The sequence below is a fragment of the Anas platyrhynchos genome, chromosome 2 (genome assembly GCF_047663525.1).
Source record: "Anas platyrhynchos isolate ZD024472 breed Pekin duck chromosome 2, IASCAAS_PekinDuck_T2T, whole genome shotgun sequence".
In the NCBI taxonomy this organism is placed as follows: Eukaryota; Metazoa; Chordata; class Aves; order Anseriformes; family Anatidae; genus Anas; species Anas platyrhynchos.
Window position 1 is genome coordinate 26222416 of NC_092588.1, and position 23752 is coordinate 26246167.

The 23752-nt window shown below is 38.8% G+C and overlaps 1 protein-coding gene and 1 long non-coding RNA gene across 2 annotated transcripts; one reads left to right on the forward strand and one right to left on the reverse strand.

The window, feature by feature from the left end:
* Positions 1-1800: 1800 nt before the first annotated feature.
* On the reverse strand, positions 1801-23649 carry RIPK2 (receptor interacting serine/threonine kinase 2). The gene is made up of 11 exons (XM_027452444.3): positions 23459-23649; positions 20378-20531; positions 19071-19226; positions 16673-16830; positions 13328-13377; positions 12848-13009; positions 9563-9648; positions 9316-9405; positions 8559-8664; positions 4107-4286; positions 1801-2419 (listed from the first exon to the last, which is right to left on the reverse strand). Exons 1-11 carry the CDS (start codon positions 23647-23649, stop codon positions 2094-2096), a joined length of 1659 nt encoding a protein of 552 aa, XP_027308245.1. The 3' UTR covers positions 1801-2093.
* LOC119715935 (uncharacterized) lies at positions 17845-19497 on the forward strand. Its single transcript, XR_005263469.2, has 2 exons — positions 17845-18299; positions 18741-19497. It is a non-coding gene; the product is annotated as an uncharacterized lncRNA (long non-coding RNA).
* Positions 23650-23752: the final 103 nt, after the last annotated feature.

The following is a 23752-nucleotide window of genomic DNA, read 5'->3' on the forward strand; positions in this document are numbered from 1 at the left end:
TTTTTTGGCATAGCAGGACTGCCTTTATCTTCTTACACACAATTTAAAATAAAGTTTGCAATTCATGCAGACCCTACTACAAGCACAATGTACCAGCTTGTAAAAAGGTACTGACATAAAAGCTTCTGTTTTTCTAGTTACTAAAACTGCAATTCAGGAAAGCTCTTAATACACATCAGATTTTAGATTTTTCTATGCAGCAGGATTTTGCTACCTTCCATGAATCAAATCTTTCTTTGGGCACTAGTAATAATGAGAAAATATGGCTGAGAGCGTGATGTGCAATGAAATGAGCAGGTCTGGCACCAAATTCCAAATGGCAAGGCTGGTAGCATTCCTCAGAGCCTGTTCTTGCTAGACATCATCGGGTCAGCTCTACAAAAAAGCACACCCATTCACTGCACTATTGACCTGTTCTCAGCTATCTAGCTAGAATTTTACAGTCTTCAGAAGGAAGCATGATAAAACAAACTCACAGCTTATGCCAAAAACTTACTTAAAAAATTGCAAAACTTCATTTCCATCCAATAATTTATACATCATACTCTTGTGATTAACTTCACAAGTAAGTTAACTTCAGTAAGTTAAGATAAATATTGGAAAATAAAGTAAGCTAATGGCAACCAACAATGCTGAAAACACTGAGGCTTGAATCATACTGAAACGGAGCAGACCTCAAACCTTCATTGGTTTACAAACAGCCATCATTTAGGACTTCTTATTTATCTGCCCCTTTTTATGAGGTAGTATGGGTAGATTTCAGCTTTCTTGCACCAGAAGCTTGGATTTTCCCAGATTTTATAGTAGTGACAGTATTTGAAATTATTTATTAGTGCCTGTAAAAATCATTTGCCTGTGCTGTGTTCTGGCAAATTAAAATCATTTTATTTTACAGGATTTAAAGCCATCAAGGTAATGAATTTTTAATAAATAAATAATAAAACCAACACATACCTTTTGCTCTCAGGTTGCCTAACTTGTGTCTCTACATGTTAGCACCATCCCTGAGACATAAAAGGTCAACAGAGATGTCCAGAGAAGATTAATGCAGCTCAGGGTACAGCATTTACCCCTCAACAGTTGAGCACTTTGCTTCTGCTGCCACACTGGAGAGGCTCACGTACATTATTTCCAGCCTGCCAGCGCAGTGCATGTTTGTGGTATTTGTACAGAACCAAACTACTGCTCATCACATAAATATGAAAAACAAAATTGAATTAGAAGTTTGATCCAGCAGCATGAACAAGAAATATGTACACAAAACCATGACTGTAAGTGAGGCTTTAACTGAGGGTTCCCTTGTACAAGGTGGATCTGGATCTTAAAATACTCTAATTTCAAGAGGAACTTAAGTGGGTGTAACCAAATAAGATAAGGTTAGAGCTCCACCCTTTCTAATGTATCAGTTCTTAGGACAATGACGATCAGCACAAGGTGTTCCTTGCCCTGGGGCTCCTCTTTGGATTCACATCCTTCTTTTGCAGTGGTCTGAATTACCCTGGCAACAAAATAGGGCAAACAAAACAATAATAGAAACCCTGTAAAAATACAAATGTAAACTTCTACCCACCTACCACTCCTCACAGGTACCTTGGGAGGAATACTCAGTATAGCTCGAAGAAGATTTATTTACAAACACAGTATACAAGCCTGAAAATAGAGCACCTAGTTTTTTCCCCCATCTACAGGAAAAATCAGACAGAGGGAAGACAACCAATACCAAGTTAAGTTGTCTCAGTCCTGTGAGATGATAGGAAAAGCTATGTATAAACAGAAAATATGATACGTATAAGCATTAAATATGTAAAACAGGGATCATTTAATGATTTTACTTTGTCACATATAAACACGATACTTGTATGAATTCAGTCAACAAGTGTCAAGTGTTTGGCTTTCTGGCTGCACTCCAACTGATTCAATTGGCAACTCACCAAATGCAGCCTAGATGAGAAGTCTAGTGTCTTTTCCGAGACTCTACAAAGATGTAGTAAAGATAAAGCAGTACAGATATAAAACTTCTAAATAGAAACAATGGTTGTGTATTAAGAAATATTCACAGGGCTTCAAAAAAAAAAAACAACAAAAAAACAGACTTAAAGATGCAGTCTTAGAGAATTAGATACAATGTCTGGATAAGGTTGAAGTCCTAGCTGTTTGTTGTCTTTCAACTTTTGTATTATAATTCTGGAAAATTCCTCTCCGTGGCTATCTGAGGTATCGAGTAGTTGTCGGACTTTTGATGTCCTTGTCGGTTTGGTGCTTATAAGTTCATAGTCTTCTTTCATGAGTAAAAATCTTGATAGAAGAGCATCCAGTGACTGATTCAAACATGCTTCGGTCATCTGATCAATAATTTCTTCTCTTTTACTTTGGATCCATTGATGAGCTACATTCTGTTGCATTGTTTCCAGAACAAAATCTGAGATCAAGAAGAATTAAAAAAAAAAAAAAAAGAAAGATTAATATTTTCACACTTCTTGTTAATAAATAGTGCCATAAAACAAAGAACAAGCTGAAAGAGAGCTGGTAAAAAGCTTTTTTTTTTTTTGATTAGATATTCACTTAATTATTATCTTACATTCCACATTTAAAATGTTGTGAGTTGCCAAATTTGCTGGATAGAACATAATTTTTATTCCAAATCACAGAATAATTTAAGTTGGAAGGAACCCTCACCTGGTCTAATGTTCTACTCAAAGCTACCCAAAAGTAAGTCAGGTGTCTCAGGGCCTCCTCTGGGTGAATTTTGAGCATCTCCAAAAATGGAACTTCTATAGACATAGACAAACTATTCTAGTGTTTGACCCAATTTGGTAATAAAAAGAGAGAGGTGCTAACTCAGCTTCAATAAAAATCCCTCTGGGAAGTGTACTGAAAAAGCCTGTGTAGCTTCCAGCATATATTCCTCAAGTTGAGGATTTATACAGTGAAAACGTACAGATCCTCATTCTCAGGAGTCCCCCACCACAGCAGATCCAAGATTCTGTGCAGAAGGCTGTAGAAAGCTTTGTCCCTTCCCTTGTCATTTTTCAATTGTTTCTGGTTTACTCTCAGAAAGTAATTTTTAAGTGAATGCATCCAGATAACCCACTCACAGTCTCAGTCAATGTGTTTTCCAGTCTCAAGTGCCCACAGTAATCCTAACTACTCTTAGTGTTATATGGATGAGAACCCCTACGCTGAGAAATGCCTGCCCCACATCTGTCTGTAAATTCAGACAACCTCTCATACCCCTAATCCTTTCCTCTAGTTTCACAGGAGAAAAGGCTTAATGAAACAAAGCACATGCCACTTCTTATAAGAAGTTATAAGCTCCATTTGAAGCAAATTTAAAGGAAATAGTTTAGGTCATGACAGACTGCTAGAAGTATGAGGCACTTAAAACTGACTTACAGAATTGTAAAGATTTGGATGAATTTAGACGGCTTCAAAAAAAGCACTTCAAATTTCAATGTGGAACTTTATTAGCAATTGTAAGTTTCAGCAGGGGGATGATGTGGCAGATCTTTATAAAATTCCAAATTATTGTGTGGCTCGTAAAAAGTTCTCTGAATAACTTATCAGGTACCAGTTTCTTTTTGTTATCACTCTTTTGGAAGCACACTTTTTGCAGTTACTTGATGCACACGAAAACTATCCAGTGTATCTCAACTAACACAAAAGATTGTTAAAGGTGAGATGCTGCTTCTATTTGCCCCAGTGTTACTAGGCAGGCCTAAAAAGTGGCCGTGTCAGGTCATGAGAAAAAAAAAGCTAGAGTTTAATTTTTTTCTTCTTTATTCTGCTGGATTGTAGCACTGCTACAGTAGTAGGGGAAAGGAGAAACAACATTAATAAAGAGAATGCTCCCAGGGCAGCAGGAATTAAGTTTGCTTAAAATGAAAGGAAAAAAACTAGGAACTACAGCTACATCTTCTATGCCACAATTTACATTATTTTTACTTATTCTGTAATAGAAGGCTACAAGGAGAGAATCACTTACATTCTTAATTTGCAGCATGCTTTGTTTGCATTTTACAGATGAACACCAGTTCCAGTTTCCAATTCATACATGCATATATTCAATATTGCTATAGGACTTAGAGTTAAACCAGTGTTTGCTGTACCTGAAGGAATTGGTGATGTCCGCAGCACAGATGATGAGGAATTTGAAGGAACTGAAATACTCTTGTCAGATGAGGGAAGGTAACTGTATGGGTGCACAAAAAGCTTGGCACTTTGAGTTACGGAGAGATTTTCATCCACGCTCTGACAGCTGAGAGAGTGTAGACTACCAGAATCTCCATCTTAGGAAAGAAGAAAAAAAGCTGTAATACTACTACATTAGTTATGCTTGCAAAATACAATATTTAGAGCAATTCTATAGCACAAATTGTAAACAACCTAACATCATTTCAAATACAGCACACTATTCCTTCAACTCAGCTTCTCAGCACATTCATCTCCCTTGTCTTTTACCAGGGCTTGTGTTTTTGGGGGTCTTGTTTTATTTTCAAAGAACACAGAGAATAACTCCAGTAGATGTGAACCGTCAAAGCTCTGACGCACAGAAATTTGATGTGGGGACTATAAGAACAGAGTAATTCCTGAAGTGTTTGCAAAGAAGTGTGAGTCAGCATGAAAGCTGACTAATTTATTTTTATGAAGTTTGGTGGTGTAACAAAAGTGGAAAGATTAGAAATGATTCAGGTGGAGGGAAAGAACATGAAGACCAATGAAGACATTCAGTGGAATGTGAATGGAAGGTTTTGGTAGTCTGATGGAACAGCATATGGTATCAAGTAAGCTTTGTGTAAAATTTTTGAGAAAAGGGAAAGAAGGATTTTTATCAGGTGGAGAACATAGTTTCTACTTTTGGATTTTAATTGAAGAAAAAAATATAATGATAGATACAAAAGCAGCAGTTGGAGAGAAGAGACGACGAACAGCTGATCAGAAACAAATTACAGGGCATATACCCCATTCTGCACATAGTTTTCATTACAGATTTCCACAGTCTCACTTGACAAAGAGCTTTGGCGATGTGAACTAAGAAAAAGATACTGATATAAGAATTCATGAAATCATTTAATAAGATGTCGCTCAACGCACTATTTGGGATTTAAGGGTACATAACAAATGTGGGACTCTGAAGGTGTATGCTTAGATGGGAATGTTGACCTGTCGCTGTAAAGAGTGGGAATAGGAAAATGTGAAAAATACATTAATTATTTAAACAGAACTAAAACTCATGATTCTAGGTGGACTAGAATTCATAGTAGCTAGTATTTTATTTCATGAAAGATAAAGAAAGTAAGCAGGGCAGAACTATGTACTGAGATGTGATATATCTGCTGCCTGAATGAGAAATTATAAGGAGAGAACTGATATGAGAAAAAAACTTTAGAAAAGGATTTTAAAAAGTTCTACAGGGCTAGATTGTTCTAGATCTCTAGGCAAACACGGATCTCTAATAACAGAATAACAGTAGAGACAAAACTACTGGAATTGTACCAGAATGAGAGAATGACCCTGACCAGCAACCATAGCTTTAAAAAAAAAAAAAAAAAAAACATGCTAATGAAGTTTGCCAATGTTATTTATAAAGAACAGGTTAACCTAGGTTATTCAGAAAGAACCTACTTGACACAGAAGTAAAAGAGGTGGAAATTCAGTAGCACAAAATATGAGATCTAGCTTCAAGCAGTGCCTGGTGATTTGCAATTGACGTGAGGGAAAAAAAAGGTAATTATTCTGTAACAGAGGACAATGTGAGAAAAGAAATTCTAACATATATTAAGCAAAGTTTCTATTTCAGACAGAAAACAGTTGTTACACCTCTTTTATAATATTAAGTACAGAGGTCAGGTAGCTGTCTTAGTTCAGTAATTTAAGTTAGAAGATGCACAGAAAGTACTAGCAGGATACAATGATAATGAAGTGTTTTATTTTACAAAAAGACTTCAGAAGTGTTTATCCTGTTTATCTAGTAAAACAAAGTGTAGTAAGAGATTACTCTCTACATTGGAAGTAAAATGGGAAAAGAGGGAAAGAACTATTTAAACCTAAAGCAGTACTCAAGAACAAATGTGTATAAGCTGACTAGAAAAAAGGCTATTGGGCAAAGTAATAACATACACTTTTACTGGCAAATTGATTGGTTTATAAATGTTGTTCTATGAGATGAATGCCTGCAATTATAAAAGAATGAACTTGATGGCCCAGGAGGTACTTTCTAGACACCGTACCAAACTTATGTACAGGTAGGTCTTCAAATTCTAAGAGTGACTAGGAAGCTGTAGATGGAAAAATAATTTCCTTTTCAGAACATACCAGTGCAGAAGCAAGTCATAAAATGAGATGCTGCTCCTGTCAGTATCTGTTTATATGGATGCATGGTTTGAAGGCATTATACAATTTTAGAATACAGAAAATGTCCCAGAAAATGTCCCACTTGGAAGGGACCTTCAAAGATCATCAAATCAAAGTGCCAGACCACTTCAAGGCTAATCAAAAGTTAAAGCACACGAATAAAAGCATTGTCCAAACATCTCTTGAACACTGACAAGCATGGGGCATCATCCACCTCTCTAGAAAGCCTGTTCCAGTTTTTGACCACCCTCAAGGTAAAGAAATTTTTCTTAATTTGAACCACTCCAAACCTGGCAAAGCTTTGTGCCTTTCCCACTCATCCTGTCATTGGCTCACAGAGGGAAGAGACCAGCAGCCCCCTTCCCTCCCCACTTCCCTTCCTCAGGAAGTTGCAGAGAGCAATAAGATCGCATCTTGGACACCTTTTCTCCAGACTAAACAACCCAAGTGTCCTCAGCCTCTCCGCACAGGACTTGCCTTCAAGCCCTTTTACCAGCTCTTGTTGCCCTTCTCTGGATGTTCAAGTACCTTAACATCCTTTTAATATATGTGGGCTCATTCATCAACTGCAATATAAAACCTCATTCCTGAAAGGAGAAAATACCATGTTCCCAAACACACTCAGTAGAATCCTAGAACAACAGATGAATTCCTTGAATGAAATAAAGAGACCTGCTTAGATTTGCAGTTAACATGCTCGCCTGAACATGAGCCAGCAATGTGCCCAGGTGGCCAACAAGGCCAACAGCACCCTGGCTTGTATCAGAAATAGTGTAGCCAGCAGGACCAGGGAGGTGATTGCCCCCTTGTACTCAGCTCTGGTGAGGCCGCACCTCGAGTTCTGTGTTCAGCTTTGTGCCCCTCATTACAAGAGGGACATTGGGGCCCTGGAACGTGTCTAGAGAAGGGCTACAAAGCTGGTGAAGGGCCTGGAACACAAGTCCAGTGAGGAGCAGCTAAGGGAACTGGACATGTTTAGCATGGAGAAAAGCAGGCTCAGGGAAGACCTTATTGCTCTCTGCAACTACGTGAGGGTTGGCCTCTTCTCACAGGTAACTAGTGATAGGACTAGATGGAACGGCCCCAAGTTGCTCTATCAAAACACATTGGGTTTGAACAGCCATTGTCACAATTCCATTGATTCTAATTGCTCTTAGAATATAGGGATTTTGTAGCTACAGACATCACAGTATCTCTACACACATACAGCAACATCTAAGCAGTAACTCTATAAAGGACCACCAACTGATCAGTCAGTTTAATTGTAGCACCACAGTCAATCTCCACAGGAAGATTTGGCAACTTAGAACAAAACCCAGCAGCAACGAGGGCTGACATTTACCGTAATGGTCAAGTATTGAAATGGGCTGCCCAGGAAAGCGGTGGAGTCCCCATTGCTGAAGGTATTTAAGAGACATAAAGACATGGCACTAAGGGACATGGGTCTTGGTAGAATATCTCCAGTTTTGCAGTGTCCCAGCACACTTTTTGATGCTCTATAGCAGTACAGTTAATCGTCTTGTCTGCTTTCATACCAATGGTCCCCACAAAGCCAAAGGATGCCCTATTCTTTTGGAATCTAAGTTTACTTTCTTTCAAAACCTAAATGCAGTTTTAATTTCATAATGTATTGCTATTCAATCTGAGTTCAAGAGCTTTTTTCTGGTTTCTGATGTCAGCAAAACCTCAAAACTGAATTTTGCCTAGGAATTTTGCCAACTTTTAGTTGGCAGAGGTGATAAATACAAAAGATACATGTATGTGCAGACACTTTTGCAAGCGAATCTCTTTAATAAAGCCTTTTTACTGATTGAATGAGAAATGATCTAGAGGTTGGGCTGTATTAGAAACTTTCAGTTTACTCAGCTTTAAGAGCAGCTCACAATATTTAGCCTTTTTATATTTAGAAGTACTTTGCAAATGATTAACTAAACTGCCAAGATGAAGAGACAAGCAAAAGGTATTGCTGTGATCATGGCCCTGAAAACAAAAACTAGTGCTGTGAGGATTTGTCAAGTGACAGGAACATAAAATCAGAGCTAAAATACATTAGCTTTTCAGCCAGAGTACTAAGTTGACAGCAATAAAATACATCTCTTTTCTGATATAAACAGATATCCAATAATTTACTATGCAAATTCAGTGTCACAAATGGAGCATAAAGCTGTGATGGCAAATTAAGTTTATATGAAGTCATGAGCATCTACCTGATGAGAGGATATTATACTTGGGAATAGACTTGAGTCTTGATATATCTGGAGAGATACTTCGAAGGGGAAGTGCATCACAGTGTATGGAGGCAGAACCTGTTTCCTGAAACAATTCCAGTTATACAATGAAAATTAACACGTTTAATAAATAAATGTACATTAAATAAATAAAAAGATGCAATGATTTACCAAGTACCTCCTCATCACTCTTTTCCCTATTCTCTAAATACTCAATAGACAGCACAATTAGAATACACTACAACAAAAGAAATACATGTAATCCTAATACTTCTGTTTTTCCAGAGCAGACAGCAATTTTGTGTATGAGTTTAACTATTAATAAGAATCAAAACAAACAGCACTAAGAACCAAAATTTACAAACAAATCCATATGACCCTATATAAGCAAGCTACACAGAGGTGTAAGGAAGCAGAAGACAACCACTCGCAGACGCTGTGCTGGATTCATCATGGAGCAGATAGATGCCTTTTCCACACTTAGAGGATATACCAGATGTACCATTCTTTTTTCTGCTTATTGAGCCTTTCCTATCTTCACTTATATGGCTGTGTACATGACGCATCCCAGCTCAGTGAACACATTTTCCACCTTTCCTGACTGGACAAGAAAGTAAACTGCAAAACCATTCCCCTCCCCCCACCCTTACTAAGATATCCGCCTTCGAAGCTCTCAGGATTTTTAATGATTTTGACATACCAGGGAAGGTCCAAATTCAACATGCAAAATATTTACCTCTTGGGGATTCAGAGGTATATTTAGAGATGTTTTCTCCACATCTGTTTTCTTTCCACTCTTGTGAATACATTGCGATTCATACCGTGACTGAAAGAGATGTTTTTACTTGTATTAAGTTTCTGGTCTGTTTAAGCTTGATACAGGACTAGTTGAATAATAAAGGACATTATATTTCGTTTAGCAGAGAAAAGCAGAAGTTGCCAATTTATTTTACCAACTCATGACTGTAACAAAAGCTACTTACCTTTGATCTCTTTAAGAGAATTACTGCTTCCAGCATAGCGATTTCATCAAACGTTCTCAGGACTGGTTCAAGGTCTATTAAACACTCTAAACAAAGAAACAATGATTTGCTGAATGATTTAATATGGAAGTTAAGTCTTCATATTGCTAAAACTGCTTCCTTATATTTGTAAAACTTATTTCTTTATTAATACATACCAAACTACACATGATACTAAACAGAAGTTTCTTGCTTTCACCTGTTACAACAGTTTTGTATCACTAAAACCAATCCTGATTTGGCCACCTCAGCAGCCTGGATTTGGGACTGTCCCAGAGTCCAAGTCTTGCATTCCTGGAATGGACAGAGTGATGGATTTGCTGTTTAGAGCTTAGTGATACGGTTTAGTGGAGGACTTGTTAGTGTTAGGTCAGAGGTTGGACTAGGTGATCTTGCAGGTCTCTTCCAACCTTTATGGTTCTGTGATTTCAAGACAGACCCAACAAGCTTGATCTGCTAAATGGGACCAAAACGTGCAAGACCTCAGAACGAGTTGTTCTACTCCCATCTGAGTAGTGGTGCAAAGAATTATGAGGAAAATAAAAACAAATCAAACAACAAAACCCCACAGCAATATTCAGAAAAGATGCTGTGATGGAAGACCAGAGGAAATGGTGATAGTCAAAGCACTGACCTACCACATCCAGTGAATCCAAGTGACAGCGTCTGCATGCTCACTAAAGGCAGTAAATCACAGAAGCTAACATCATCTGTCTGCATAGGGAGCCACATGACAATTCAATAAGCAAGTGACAATACGTGCAATGCTCCCTTGTCTTTCAGTGCTGAAAGATTTGTGAAACTAAGTATTTCAAATTTGAGGATGACTATTATACAAACATCTCTGAGACTGGGCAAGTATAACAAAATGTCAGTGAAGGGGGACAGCATGTAACACCTACTGCATTTCTATAAACTCCACTGATTCAGCAAAACCCACTTGCAGTACTAGAAATCCATTACACTGCATTCTTATTAATTAATGTATTTTTATTTTTTATTACAGTTTTACCATACTCTTCCCACATTAAGTGTTTTTCACTGGCAGCTTCAAGACATTAATTCAGTAGTGGGATTCTTATTCTCTTGTGTCAGCTGAGTCTAGAGGCTTGGCATGCCATTTTCCGCACTGAGGTACCAGGATTGTTAATTTTTATTGATTTTAATTAAAGTGCAGGTTTCAAGATTGCAGAATCAACGGAATTACAGACCTGTGCAGAAACATGACGATAAATCCTTGTCCCTTCTTTATATGGGTAACAGGTTAACCAAGCTTTTCTATTTAAAGTTTATTTTAAAAAGTAGGGCTTGGGTGTTTCTTTTTCCCCTGTTTTATGGTAATTGCAAAATTTCCCAATCAGTGAGCTTTACTTCTCTTAATTTTGCAACAGTTTTGTAACTTCCTCTTTCTTTTTATGATAGTAAAGTAGAGGAAAAGCAATGCATGTTCCCTTCAAAGACCATCTTACTACAGGCACTGCACTAATAACAGAGCCGAAGACAGCTCACGCTGTAGTCATATCCTAGGTAATTATCCCTTCTGTGTGACCACAGACTTCGGCTGCTATTTTATTTTGGGTATGTGACAGAGGAAAGCAAGAATATCTACGTAAATGCTATGATTTGTTCTTTCTGATTTTAGAAAACATTATAAATTGGTTTATTCACTTGAAAAAAATCCACAATTTAAAATTATACAAACCAGATACACAACAAAATACACTAAACTTTCGTAACATTCTTAATGCAAAAACAAAAATTGTTTTAAAGAGGACATTAATTCATTTTGGAGCACAAACTTTGAAAATAAAGATACTCAATCTGTTTGGCTGTGTCTTTTTTTTTTTTTCTTCAGCCAAGCTGATCCATAAAAGTGAAGTTATGGACATTCCTTGTTGAGCTGTCTGACCAGCAATTTTCTAATACTTTCCAATTCAAAGGAATTATGCCAACTAAGGTTTTAAAAATAACAAACTTCTGTTCATCAAATCTTCAAGTGAAACATTAAGATTGCTGTCCTGCTTGTAAAATAAAATAAAAATTTAGAAAAAAAAAATATTGGTATTTCAGATGGGAGTCATTGCATTTTCAACCTAAGCAGTGAGAAACTCAAAATAAAGGATTGCTTAATCCAGAGCTCTTTGTGCTGTTTTACACTTGAATACTTTTAGTAACTCTCATATTGTATTTCTTTTGTCTCTCCACAGTGATCCAGCATTCCCTGCATAATTAGGATTGCATTTTTAAAAGAAGTAGGGAGGCACTTCTTAAAGCATACTCAAATTAAACAAACATAGCTGGGCAGCTGCTTGAACCACTGCTAGCTTTACTACAATGATATATGTGACTACACAACCTGGTAATGACTTTCAGCCAGTTCTCATGGATTACCTTTATGTAACAGCCAAACAAGAGCCAAAAGTCACCAAAAAATTAGGCAGCTTTTCACATAAGGGGAGTAAATCTGGACCCAACATACACCAATCATGCCAGTTAAGCATAACAAACCTTGGGTTGCTATATCAAAACTAAACTTATTCAGTTCATATACCATGCCACTCTAATCTCTGCAAGCTTGCCCTTCAATCTTAGGTTCTAAATTCCGAAATTTGCTGTAGAAAGGCTGCAAGTATCTATATTTAATCTCATAGACAAAAAGCTAAGCAGAGGAAGTATGAAAAGAGAACATTACATGTGTGGCATCAACCTGCTCCTTCTGAATCTGGGAGGCGGAAGAATCAAAGATAAAGTCCCAGTGACAAAGATTTATACATGCAAACACAAGGTGAAGGCACTACAGCTCATCTGATGAGCAATGATTTGCTGGTATGTTTGCAGGCTGGCTCACAAATCCCATAGTATTCACACTACATATTTTACCTTTTTTCCCCCCTTCCTGTGAATAAAAAATTAAAATGAAGTCTTCCCTTCAAAATAAACTGAAAAAAAAAAAGAAGCAGTAATAAACCATGCTACCTTTTCCTATAGGAAAATTAGAGACAGCAAATGCAGGAGACTCTAACTAACAACTCAATTTTACTGCACATGTAGCTCCATTCACAAATTTGTTTATAGGCATAATGGAAGCAGACAAGTATCTTATCCCATGCAACTTGACTGTGCAGATGCATCTTTTGTCATCTTTACCATTTCCCTCTCGAGACTATAACCTTACTCTGTTAGTACCACGTGAGACAGAAATCTGCCAATTTAAAACTATTTCCTCATTACTCAAGACAAACTTACTTAAGAATGATGGTCTTTCATCCGGGTTTTGTGCCCATCCACTTACTATCAATCTTATGACGAAAGCTCGATGAGGAATGTCCATTGATAAGCTTTCTTCACTTAAGTCTAGTCGCTGTCCTTGTGACACACTATACATTATCTGCAAGGGGTTTATAACTTCTGTCAAAATAGACATCGTGCATTCATTAGAAATATATGCAATATAAATAGCTTACTATAGGAGGGACAGTTTAGATTTCAGCCATAGTATTTACAGTTCACCAAAATAAGGCTATGTTTTTTTATTTAAGAAAGGTATTTTGAATTTATTAAATCAACACAAATTGGAAGAATAACACAAGGATGTTCTTCAACATTCTTACAACCTGGATTATTACGAAGTAACCCCTAAAATGTATAAGCTCCCAGGTACCCAGGTGTCAGGCTTAGCCTTTACACAAGTCCAGAAAAATAAATTACAGGAAAAGATGGCCTTACCTTCAAACGGCTGTTTCCTTGACATCACTTCCCACATAATAATTGCATAACTGTTTAAAGTGTAAAAAGTATGGAAGATATCAGTTTAGATTGCTGACACTGATAAAACAATGTACTCAGCTTAGCATTTTATTAGAAACATTTCACTAAAATGATCCTGCATGGCACAAACTGGTCTGCCTGCTGATAAATACAATTATGTCCCAGACCTATGCAAACTAGCAGGAATTCTAATCAATGACTTCAGCTGGAACTAGTCAATAATTTAAGTACAGAAAAGCTACAGGGCAAAGCTACATGCCAGCCTCAGCCATTCTGTGGAGACTACTTTGAACGATAGCCAGACTGAATGCACATCTGCTCATTCAAACCAGCGACAATCTTTTTCATTCACATCAATTGGAATGGAGGTGGCCCAGTGCATACAAATCTGCTCCATTTTTAGTAGACTAGTCACTCCCTTCAGTCGTCAGGACGTATTAATATAAAGGTAATTCTAAAGAAGTTTTTAACTTAAATTAGATTATTTAAGTGCAACAGTGACATAATTTATATAACAAAATCAATGCAGGTAAAACAAGTGAAAAAAATAAAAATAATGTAAAGAAAACAAATCTGGCTTTTCTGTATAAAATAATCTTTAATGATAAATAAAATTAGTAATTCTAAGCCTAAAGTGAAGAAGCAGTATTTTTGCTCAAGAGTGTCATTTCCAATGTCAAACATACTTATAAAGCTACCTTCTCAACCAAAGTTTCTCATCATGTTTAAAAATTTTAAACGTTTATTTTAAAAAAATGTAGATCTGAAATTGTAAAGCTTAATATTTAAAAAATTTAATCCAATTTCCATAGAAGCAGTTTTACAAAAATCATAAGAAAAAAATGATACAATGCAAAGAATTATGTTTGAGAAAACATTCTTTTTAACTGCTGAAATAACTTTACACAAAGACAGTATCTTCCTAGATCACCAAGAAGTACCAAATTTTGGATGCGGGCTATATTTAACTTCCTTGATACATTATAAAATTTAACAACTGCCACCTAGGCAAAAATGAAAAAAAATTAAGAATGAAATAACTGAAGCTTAAAGTCAGTTGTTTAAACTAAGCTTTCCTAACTACTTATTCCATTCACAGTGCTTTGTTCTCAACATCAATAATAATTTCAATAACTCTCAATAAGAACAGTCCTCCTTGTCAGAAAGGCTGCTTTTGATGCAGTCCTGAGAAATTCATGCAGGCTGATTTATTTGGCATGGCAAATTATTACTTGTAAAGGTTCACAGAATCACAATATCACAGAATTTCTAGGTTGGAAGAGACCTCAAGATCATCGAGTCCAACCTCTGACCTAACACTAGCAGTCCCCACTAAACCATATCCCTAAGCTCTACATCTAAACGTCTTTTAAAGACTTCCAGGGATGGTGACTCAACCACTTCCCTGGGCAGCCTGTTCCAATGTCTAACAACCCTTTCGGTACAGAAGTTCTTCCTAACATCCAACCTAAAACTCCCCTGGCGCAACTTTAGCTCATTCCCCCTCATCCTGTCACCAGGCATGTGGGAGAACAGACCAACCCCCACCTCTCTACAGCCTCCTTTAAGGTATCTGTAGAGAGCAATTAAGGTCGCCCCTGAGCCCCCTTTTCTCCAGGCTGAACAAGCCCAGCTCCCTCAGCCGCTCCTCATAGGACTTGTTCTCCAGGCCCCTCACCAGCTTCGTCACCCTTCTCTGGACCTGCTCAAGCACCTCAATGTCCTGCTTGGATGCTTTTTCTTTGAACAATTTTCTTTTTCTTTAGAAAGATCACAAATTTGCTTTAATATCTCACCAACATTATTTTATCCGCTGTAGTCTATTAACCAGACACCCAGCCTTCCATTCAATTTGGAATCTCTCTATAATGAAAGATTATTCTCTCTGTTCTGTAACACCACAGCATACCAATTCTTGCTGATATTCCCTTTACTGTATTCATGTTCTCCTTTCTTATTTCTGCTTCACAGCACTTCCTTCTGACCCTGGGCACATTCTGACCCGGGTGATAATCCTGTTGGTCATTTCCTTCACGGGCTCTTTACCTTCACATTCTCCTGCCTTGAACTTCCATCTGTTTTCACTATGCTTTCTTACTTTCTCTCTCCTCAAATAATCTCCCTTTCCTTCTTAACAGTTTTCTAAGATCTCCTTACCTTTTATCTCTTATTTTTTTCCCACTCATTTGTTATTCTTCTGCATGCAACTTTTTTTTCCTAACATTTATCTTCCTCATCTACACTCACTCATTAATACACAATCCATACTTTCAAATCCTCTAAAATCAGAAGCTAGATTAGATAAACTTCACACTGCTACTTCTTTCTCCATAATACATTGGTATTCCTTTTCAATGTCTAGGGTGATGAAAGCAGGATGTCAAAGGACTTTGTGTGCTCCTCAAGAGTAAAGGGATAATTTAAAGAAATAATGGTCTCTCTGGATGTCAGTAAGTCCCTCCGAGGCTGATTTATCTTCCACCAAAACACAACCCTGTCACAGATAGCTGAAACTAAAGATGGTAAAGCGCAACACAGATGGACTTTGTCACAGTGGTATGTCTCTTCATACTTCCTAAATCTCCATCTATGTATGATAATTCCTTCCACAATTGCTCAAATAACCTTTGAGCTCTCTGAACGTCTTCAAATTAGCAGATCATAACTCTTAATATCCTAAAAGCCATTTCTGTTTTTAAACAGGTAGCCACCACTCTGCTACTTTCAGCTATGACTCAGAACTGACTGAACCAAATCCACCAGAACATTCATAAAGTAAGCTACTCCTTAAGTAGATCTCTATTTGGAGATAGTGAGAGACAGGAGATCTCTACACTTCCTTCAACCCCATTACCCTGTTTTTTCTAACCCCTTTAAAAAAACAAACAAACAAACAACATTTTTCTTCTTTCCTCACAGTACATTTTGCCAATATGTTAATTGATACACACAAAGTACAAAGGCATGTTAATCAAGGTAATGGAGTGAACATCTTTTTCCTCCCTACATTGCCTGCACGTATATACTCTCATTCAAAGGAAGCAGTCTCCTCTGTCTCTTTACACAGTTTAAGCTCTCTTTCTAGTTTAAACTCTGGAGTATTACACTTCTCACAGCGTTTCCTAGAGAAATGGGTGATCAACAATTCCACCTACCAATTGATTCTTTTTTTCCTGATTTATTTTGCTTAGACTTTCAACATCACTGAAAATAATAAAATTGCTGAGAACATGTTAAAACTTAATTTAAGCAACTCAGATTTGATTCAGATTGCAAAGTCCCCTTGAGGACAACATGGGTTACCTGTAGATATCGTGTTTCACACTTGCCCGGGTTTTCTGACTGGGATTGTAATCTTCAGGTGGCATGTAGATGATGGTCCCTCCTTCTGGCAAGGACGTTTCGCTGCGTGATTGCGACATGGATATGACACGCCATTTTGACATGCCAAAATCTGCAATCTGGAAAGGACAGAGCAGCTGTTCTAAGAACTGGATTTATCTGTTAACCCTTGTTACAAATTCCTCAAATACACCTGAAAGAACAGCTTGTTTAAAATCCTTAACCTGACACATAAAAAGTATGTGGTTGTCTTAACAACAGGAAACACCCGCTCCAGTGCAGAAAACATTCCCAGTTCATGACTCACACTATTCCTACAGCACTGCCCTGTCCTGTTGTTCTTTTAAGGATGGATTCACGTCTCTGTGGCTGGGAAAATCCATGGCGGAAGCCTGTCCTATATGAAAATCACTTTCTTTCACGGAAAATAAGCAAACCAAGACACTATTTCCAGCTCACTGGCTGTCTAGATTGCACAAAGTTAATAAAGATCGTAATAGCTCTATGTAACTTAGCCTGCACATATTCTGGGACAGTTGCTTGTACAAAAACAATTTCAGGACAGCCCACCTCATCCCCAGAACTATGAAGCATTAATCTCAGATTAACAAATTTGGTATTCTGAAATTCAGTGCTGCAAAAAGTCACCAAATATTCTGTTTATTGTGACCTCTGGGGCCATCCCAAAATAGTCTCCTTGTCCTTTCCTACAGAGTTTACAGTACAACTACATCAAGAATTAACTGACTTAGTTAACACTCCCAGACATACACCAGGCAGGAGCAGGATGTCAGACCAGGTTACAGGCAGGGAGATGCACAGCCAGGAGAATAAGACTGCTGGTGGACCTGCAGTGTTCAGCATACAAGGGAGAAAGATATGTATGTAGGCAGCAATGAGCTCTGGACTTGCCCAGCATTTGTATCAGAACAAAATAATTTTCAGAGATGCCTGTGTGAGCAATTAACGTAATAGAAATAAGCTTTCTGGAGAGTATAAGCAATGCCCTTGTTTTCTTTACAACTCATGCACTGAACTTGCTGTTACAGGTCAGGTTATCTTGTTCATTCAGTTGATCTGATACAGTTGGAAGCACTCTATGAATGGTGTTGCTTTTATACACATACAATACTTTTCCTATTTAGAACATGTGACTTCCTTTTTTGCAATTCTTGCCAGCTGTCCTAAATTAGAGAACTGTGCTTCAGCCCAAAAAACCTTCCTTCCAATTACTCTAGCAAAGCAACTGTTTATATGTGGTCAGGCAGTGAACCAGACCGCACCAGTGCTGCTAGATTATAAAAAAAAAAAAAAAAAAAAAAAAGCGTGGATTACTTGGGCCAGTTCCCAGTCAGGTTTATCAGGAAGCTCTAGAGATGGTGACACTGGCACAGCTGAGTGGGAGGAGGTATGAGCTGCTGAGGGCGTGAGTGAAGAGAATGCTGCGTAAGCTGCCTTGCTGCCAAGGAAAATGTCTTTGCAAGGGAGAAAGAAGAAAATCAACACTGCATCTTTGATCTTTGCTCAAATGATCGATGGATTCATTTCATGTTAACTGAAGCAGCAGCCAATCAAGATTAAATTAAGTGTAATGTATCTCTTATTTCTCGTGTACATGAATAGTACATTCTACCAGTGTAAAAAACAGAGGATCTGAAGGGAAAACAAAGCTTAAATTTTTGTTATTTTCATTAACAGAAGATCTCTTGCAATTATAGAATCACCTAACCGTTTTGTCAGAAGTACTTTTAGTCTCTTTCACATCATGGCAATAATATTTTGAAAGACAGAATGCAAGTTTTAAACTTCTTACTTCTTCACGTATATTTGCTTGTTCTAGCAGCATCAAAAGACCCATCTCAGCATGTTCAGATTTTGAAGTTGTTTTACATGTTCTTATACTACACTAACAGAATAAACGTGCATTTTAAATGATAAGCATCAAATGGTGTTAACATTAGAGTTCATTTTTTCTGACCTTGAGAACTAACTTGCCTGAGCATCTCAAAACTTTCTATTTTCTCCTCAGAAAGGGCCAGACATAGCTACTCGTGGGAGGCCGTCATCAGAAAGCGTCACTGCTATTGAGTAACACTGCTATAGCGGAAACAGCGCATATTCTGGAGTTCTAGTCTGTGTTTAGACGGATCAGAAATCCACACTTGAACAAAACAGAGCTTTCCAAAGAATTTGTAAGTTCTTTCTGCAAAGATAAAAATCAAACATCTGGCATACAGCTATGTCCCTTCTGCATGGCGACAGCCCCACTCTTCTCCCTCAAAGTAATTAAATTCTCAAAGCAATTAAACACTTCGGCTCATTCTGGATGCTGAAAAACGTAAGAATTAAATAACTCTACCTTGACATGAAACTCATCATCCAGCAAAATATTCTGGGTTTTCAAGTCATGGTGCAGCAATGGAGGATTCATGTTGTGCAAATAGTTTACTCCCAAAGCAATTTCATAAAGAATGCGGTATCTCAGGCACCAGGGAACATCAGGATACATATCTTTCTGCCAAAATAAAACCACAAAACCAGAATATAATCCTCTGTTCTGATCTGACAAGATAACACAAAGGCTTTCATAATAATAAGAAAGTGAGTTGGACAAGCAGTAATCTTTTAAAACATATATTACATTAACTGCACATTGATACTGGCTAGCTGTTAAAACAAATACATAAATATTAATCATGCATGTTATGATGTTACACTTCCAATCCCCTAACATTCATACAGTTCATGACTGCTATACATAATTTGTATATAGGACATTTACCGCATTACTCATAATTACTCATATGGAAATATGAGTTACAGATGAACTGTACGAAACCTGTAAACCATGGCCTATGAGTACTGCACAAAGAAAGACACAGATCATACCTGCTACTAACATTCAGGAAAAAAAAAGTGGTGAAACTAACCACAAAACACTACATTTAGAAATATAACTACAGCAAAAAAGCGGGGAAACTCAAATCTTAAAAGTTACCTAAACACTATTGTATTTGGGTAAAATACAGAGCTGAGCTCTTTAAGGCATAGGCAGGTACTGATTAAGGGTACAGAAGGGACTGCAGTGCTATTGATACACAGCTGCAGTAGCTTTACATTAGCTTGGACCAGCCTAATTGCAGCAGCTGAGTTCATTTCAGCGCAGGAGAAATTACTCCTGAGAATAAGACCTGGTAGAAATATCTGTATCTGTTTAGATTAGCAATATTTGACTTCTATAAACATTAGTTTTTCTTTTTCTTTTTTTTTTTAAATAAAGATTTAAATTCAGGAAACAAAGTAATCTTTTTGTGATATTTACACTGTCAACAGCTCTGAAAGCCAGATTAAAGTAAGCACAAGTATTTCAGCTTCTAACTACAGAACAACTGAGATTTTAAACATGATTGTACACAATAATTCATCATTTAGCCTGTTATAGATTACAGCATTACAGGAAAAAGTGCAATATAAATAAAGACTACTGAGTTTGGTCGCCCTTTGGGGGTACAGAAAGTCCATCTGAGCAACATAAACTACCAGTGACTGTCCTTTAATTTGAAGTATTACTAATAATAAACTTTACTATACTACTTCCCTTAAGTATGGAAATCACAGTCTATTTAAAACAATCAGGGACAATTTAATGACTTTGAGTACACTTACCCCATGTAAAAGCTCATTTAGTGATCCATTAGTCATGTACTCCGTTACTATCCCAAGAAATTCAGGCTCATTGCAAATTCCCAAAATTGGCAGAATGTAACTAAACCTGGCTTTGTGCAGTATCTCTGCTTCTTTTAGAAGGTGGTTTCTATCACTTAAATAAAAAGAAAATAAAAGAAACAATGAAAGAAGGTTACCATACCATTATTAGGAAACTCCAAGCAAATGTAAGCTTCCCTATATTCTGTTTAAAAAAAATAAATAATTTTATCTATATGCAGCACCACCACCTTTCAGTATTGTTTCTCCACTGTGCTTTGATAACAAGATGCTTGCTATAAGACAACTCAGAACCTGCAAATACCAAACAACTTCCCTACTTTTGCTCTTCTATGCAAGTATCTCTATTTCCACAACACATTTCACCCATGTTTCCAGTAAATAAGGATACAGTCAGAACTCCAGCTGGCACCATCCTGAGAAACCAGAACAGGAACAACCAACTACACCTGGCCTGTTTTACTGTCCGTCTTCAGACAGTGAGTGTCCACTATGGCCCACTATTTACCTCCTACAGAGTAGAGATCTTAATACTTATCTCGTGAGTTTCCAGTATTTTAACTTAGAGGACGCTGGTGTGCACTAAAACAATGCTGGTTAAACGGATACACCTTCACCTTCTGAAGGAAAAGGAAGGACCAGCTATGTTATGTTTTTGTGTAAATTGTTCCTTCAAATTTGGCTCCTGCTTTGAATTACCCTCTGGGAAAAAAAAAAACACTGATTGCACGGGGGGCAGAGAGAGACCAACACCTGAATTTGGTGGTGTGAATGCCCTTTGTTATTGCCAAATCTCCTCATAGGCTTGAATTTGATGCATCTTTACAACTTCAGACATTGTAGCATATGGTATGAGGGTCAAGTTATATTAAAAAATAAGTGTGCTTCTATCCCTGCAAATGGAAAAGATCTTTTTTGCATATAGTATGATTTGAAATATAAAATATCTCAAATGGTATATTATAACTCAAAGAATGTATCTCAAACATCCCACAGTGAGGATACTCAGACCACGAAGGAGCCTAAGAAAAAAATAATAAAAGATTTAGACTTTACACCAATGGGGACTGGTACAGGTACAAGTACACGTGCAGGATAACCAAACACGGGACTTTTACAGCACATCTAAGACTGAGCTGTTGCATGAGCCAGCCTGATTCAGCAGCTGTATGGCTGTGCTGGGCCAAGGCAGCATTCAAGCCAAGTCCATGCACAGCACCCTATCAACCTGGTGATATGGCTCCCAGGTGAGAGCTGCCTTGTGCCCATCCAGCTCAGAGCACAGACCGACGGGTCCAGAGGGATGTGGACTGCTCAGTGTAGATGTAGCCCTCGCAAAGAAAAGGCCTTCAGAGTATATGGGGAAAAATGGAAGCCTAGAGAACTAAAGCCTGCTGCTTTTATGACAGCGAAAGTTAGAATTTAGTGGTATGTTAAATCAAGTCTGCTTGTTGGTCCTGTTTTTTGTGATGGAAAAAAGCTTCTGTTTTGGGAAACTCTAGGTAGTGATCAAAGTAAGAAGTCAGTCTTCAGGAAAAGCATGGGACAAAACACATGGCTCCCTCCCTCTCTCTAGTAAAAAATAGGTTTGAGAAAAATTAGGGGTTTTCCCAGACCATGAGGCATCCCATCTGCATGGGATTCTGCTGTAACCGGGAAAGGAGTTGCAACACACAGAGGTTTATTCCTGCGCCTCTATGTCACTTCACCTTTGCCTGCTCCATACCAGAGGGGCATTGAGCAATGCCTAAACCAGCAGGAGCCCACAGCGGCTCCCAGGCTGCCTTGCTGTTGGGCAGGTCGCACGCCAAATTCTGCGATACGCAGCACAGGCTTCCTGGTTGGAAGGATTAACTGCACCGTCAACTCTCTGGCCTTCCGTCCTCACGGCAGCTTTTTCAGGATGGTATGTTACACTGCCTACAGTACAACCCACAACTTACTGCAGACACAGCGCAGGTTTACTGCAGCTTTTGGTTATTCTTACAGTACTTCTGAGCTTTGCATGGTATATGGTTGTTAACCTGAGTGGTTTTGATTACCCTGGTTGCCTTTTTTTGTCAAGTTTTCACAGGTTAGATGTCACACTGATCTAGATCCCAGCAAGGCTAAAAGTAATATTTACTGTTTTCTCCCAAGTGAGTTCAGAGAACAAACACTGCATTTCTGATTTGTGGGGATTTAAGACTACATTTACATTAATGAAAATGAAACCAGTAAACTTAACAACAGCACAATGCTCCTGCTTAAAAACAACTGAGACTTCACTTCATTCTGACAAGATTTCAGAGATAAAGCCTGTGCATTACACACACCTGGGGAATAAGTTGTTCTAAGCCATCTAACCTCGTGTTTCATATTTTAGCATATTGAGTCACAGGACTAGAAGTCTTCTGGGCTAGCTTGTAACCTTTCCAAAAACCAAACCCCAAAAATTTGTGAACTGAGGAACAGCCGACACGTTTTTACACCCACGTCCCATAGGTTTAAGTGTGCAAGCTCACAAGCACACACGTACACCCGTGTGTCTCAGCCGCCTGTCTGCCTGACACCGGATCAAAAAAACCTGAGGCAGCAAAGATGAAAGACACCTACAGAAAAAACAGGAGGCTACACCCTAAGGAGAGGCAAACTAGCATCGATACGGTTCAAAAATGGCATTACAGAGAGTGAAGGAGGCAGGAACAGCTGGAAAGCTGCTCCCTGCTGCTGGGGTGACAGCTCGGCCATAAACGCGCTGCCACCTGACCCCCGGGAAAAGGGAACGCGATCGCTACCAGCTGACGAACCAGTGAAAACCAGCAGTATGTAGGGGTCTACAAACCTGATATTTAACATATTTAACAGACCTGGGGCGAAACCACCACCACCCCCTTCAGCACCCCAAGGGGAGGAAGCAGCGGGGCCGCCCCACGTCCCCCCACCGCGCGGGCTGGGGCGGCCCCGCCGCTCCCCCCATGTCCCCCCGGACCCTCCCCAACCCCCCCCCCAACCCCCAAACCCCCCTGGCCGCCCCGCTACCTGTCCAGCAGCGGCCCCTGCAGGCACTTGAGGGCCACCGGGACCCTCCAGTCGGCGTGCCGGGCGGCCGACACGGTGCCGTAGGCGCCGCGGCTGAGGAAGCGCAGGTCGGGCAGCTTGCTGGAGGGGACGGCGGGCAGGGAGCAGCTGATGGCGCCCGCCCGGCCACCGCCGCCCTCCCCGCCGTTCATCCTCGGCCGGTTCCAGGGCCGGGGCCGGCTCCGTGCTGCTCGTGGGGTGCCGGGGGCGGCCACGCCGTGTCTCGGCCAGGAGCTTGCGGAGCCCACAGCGCCC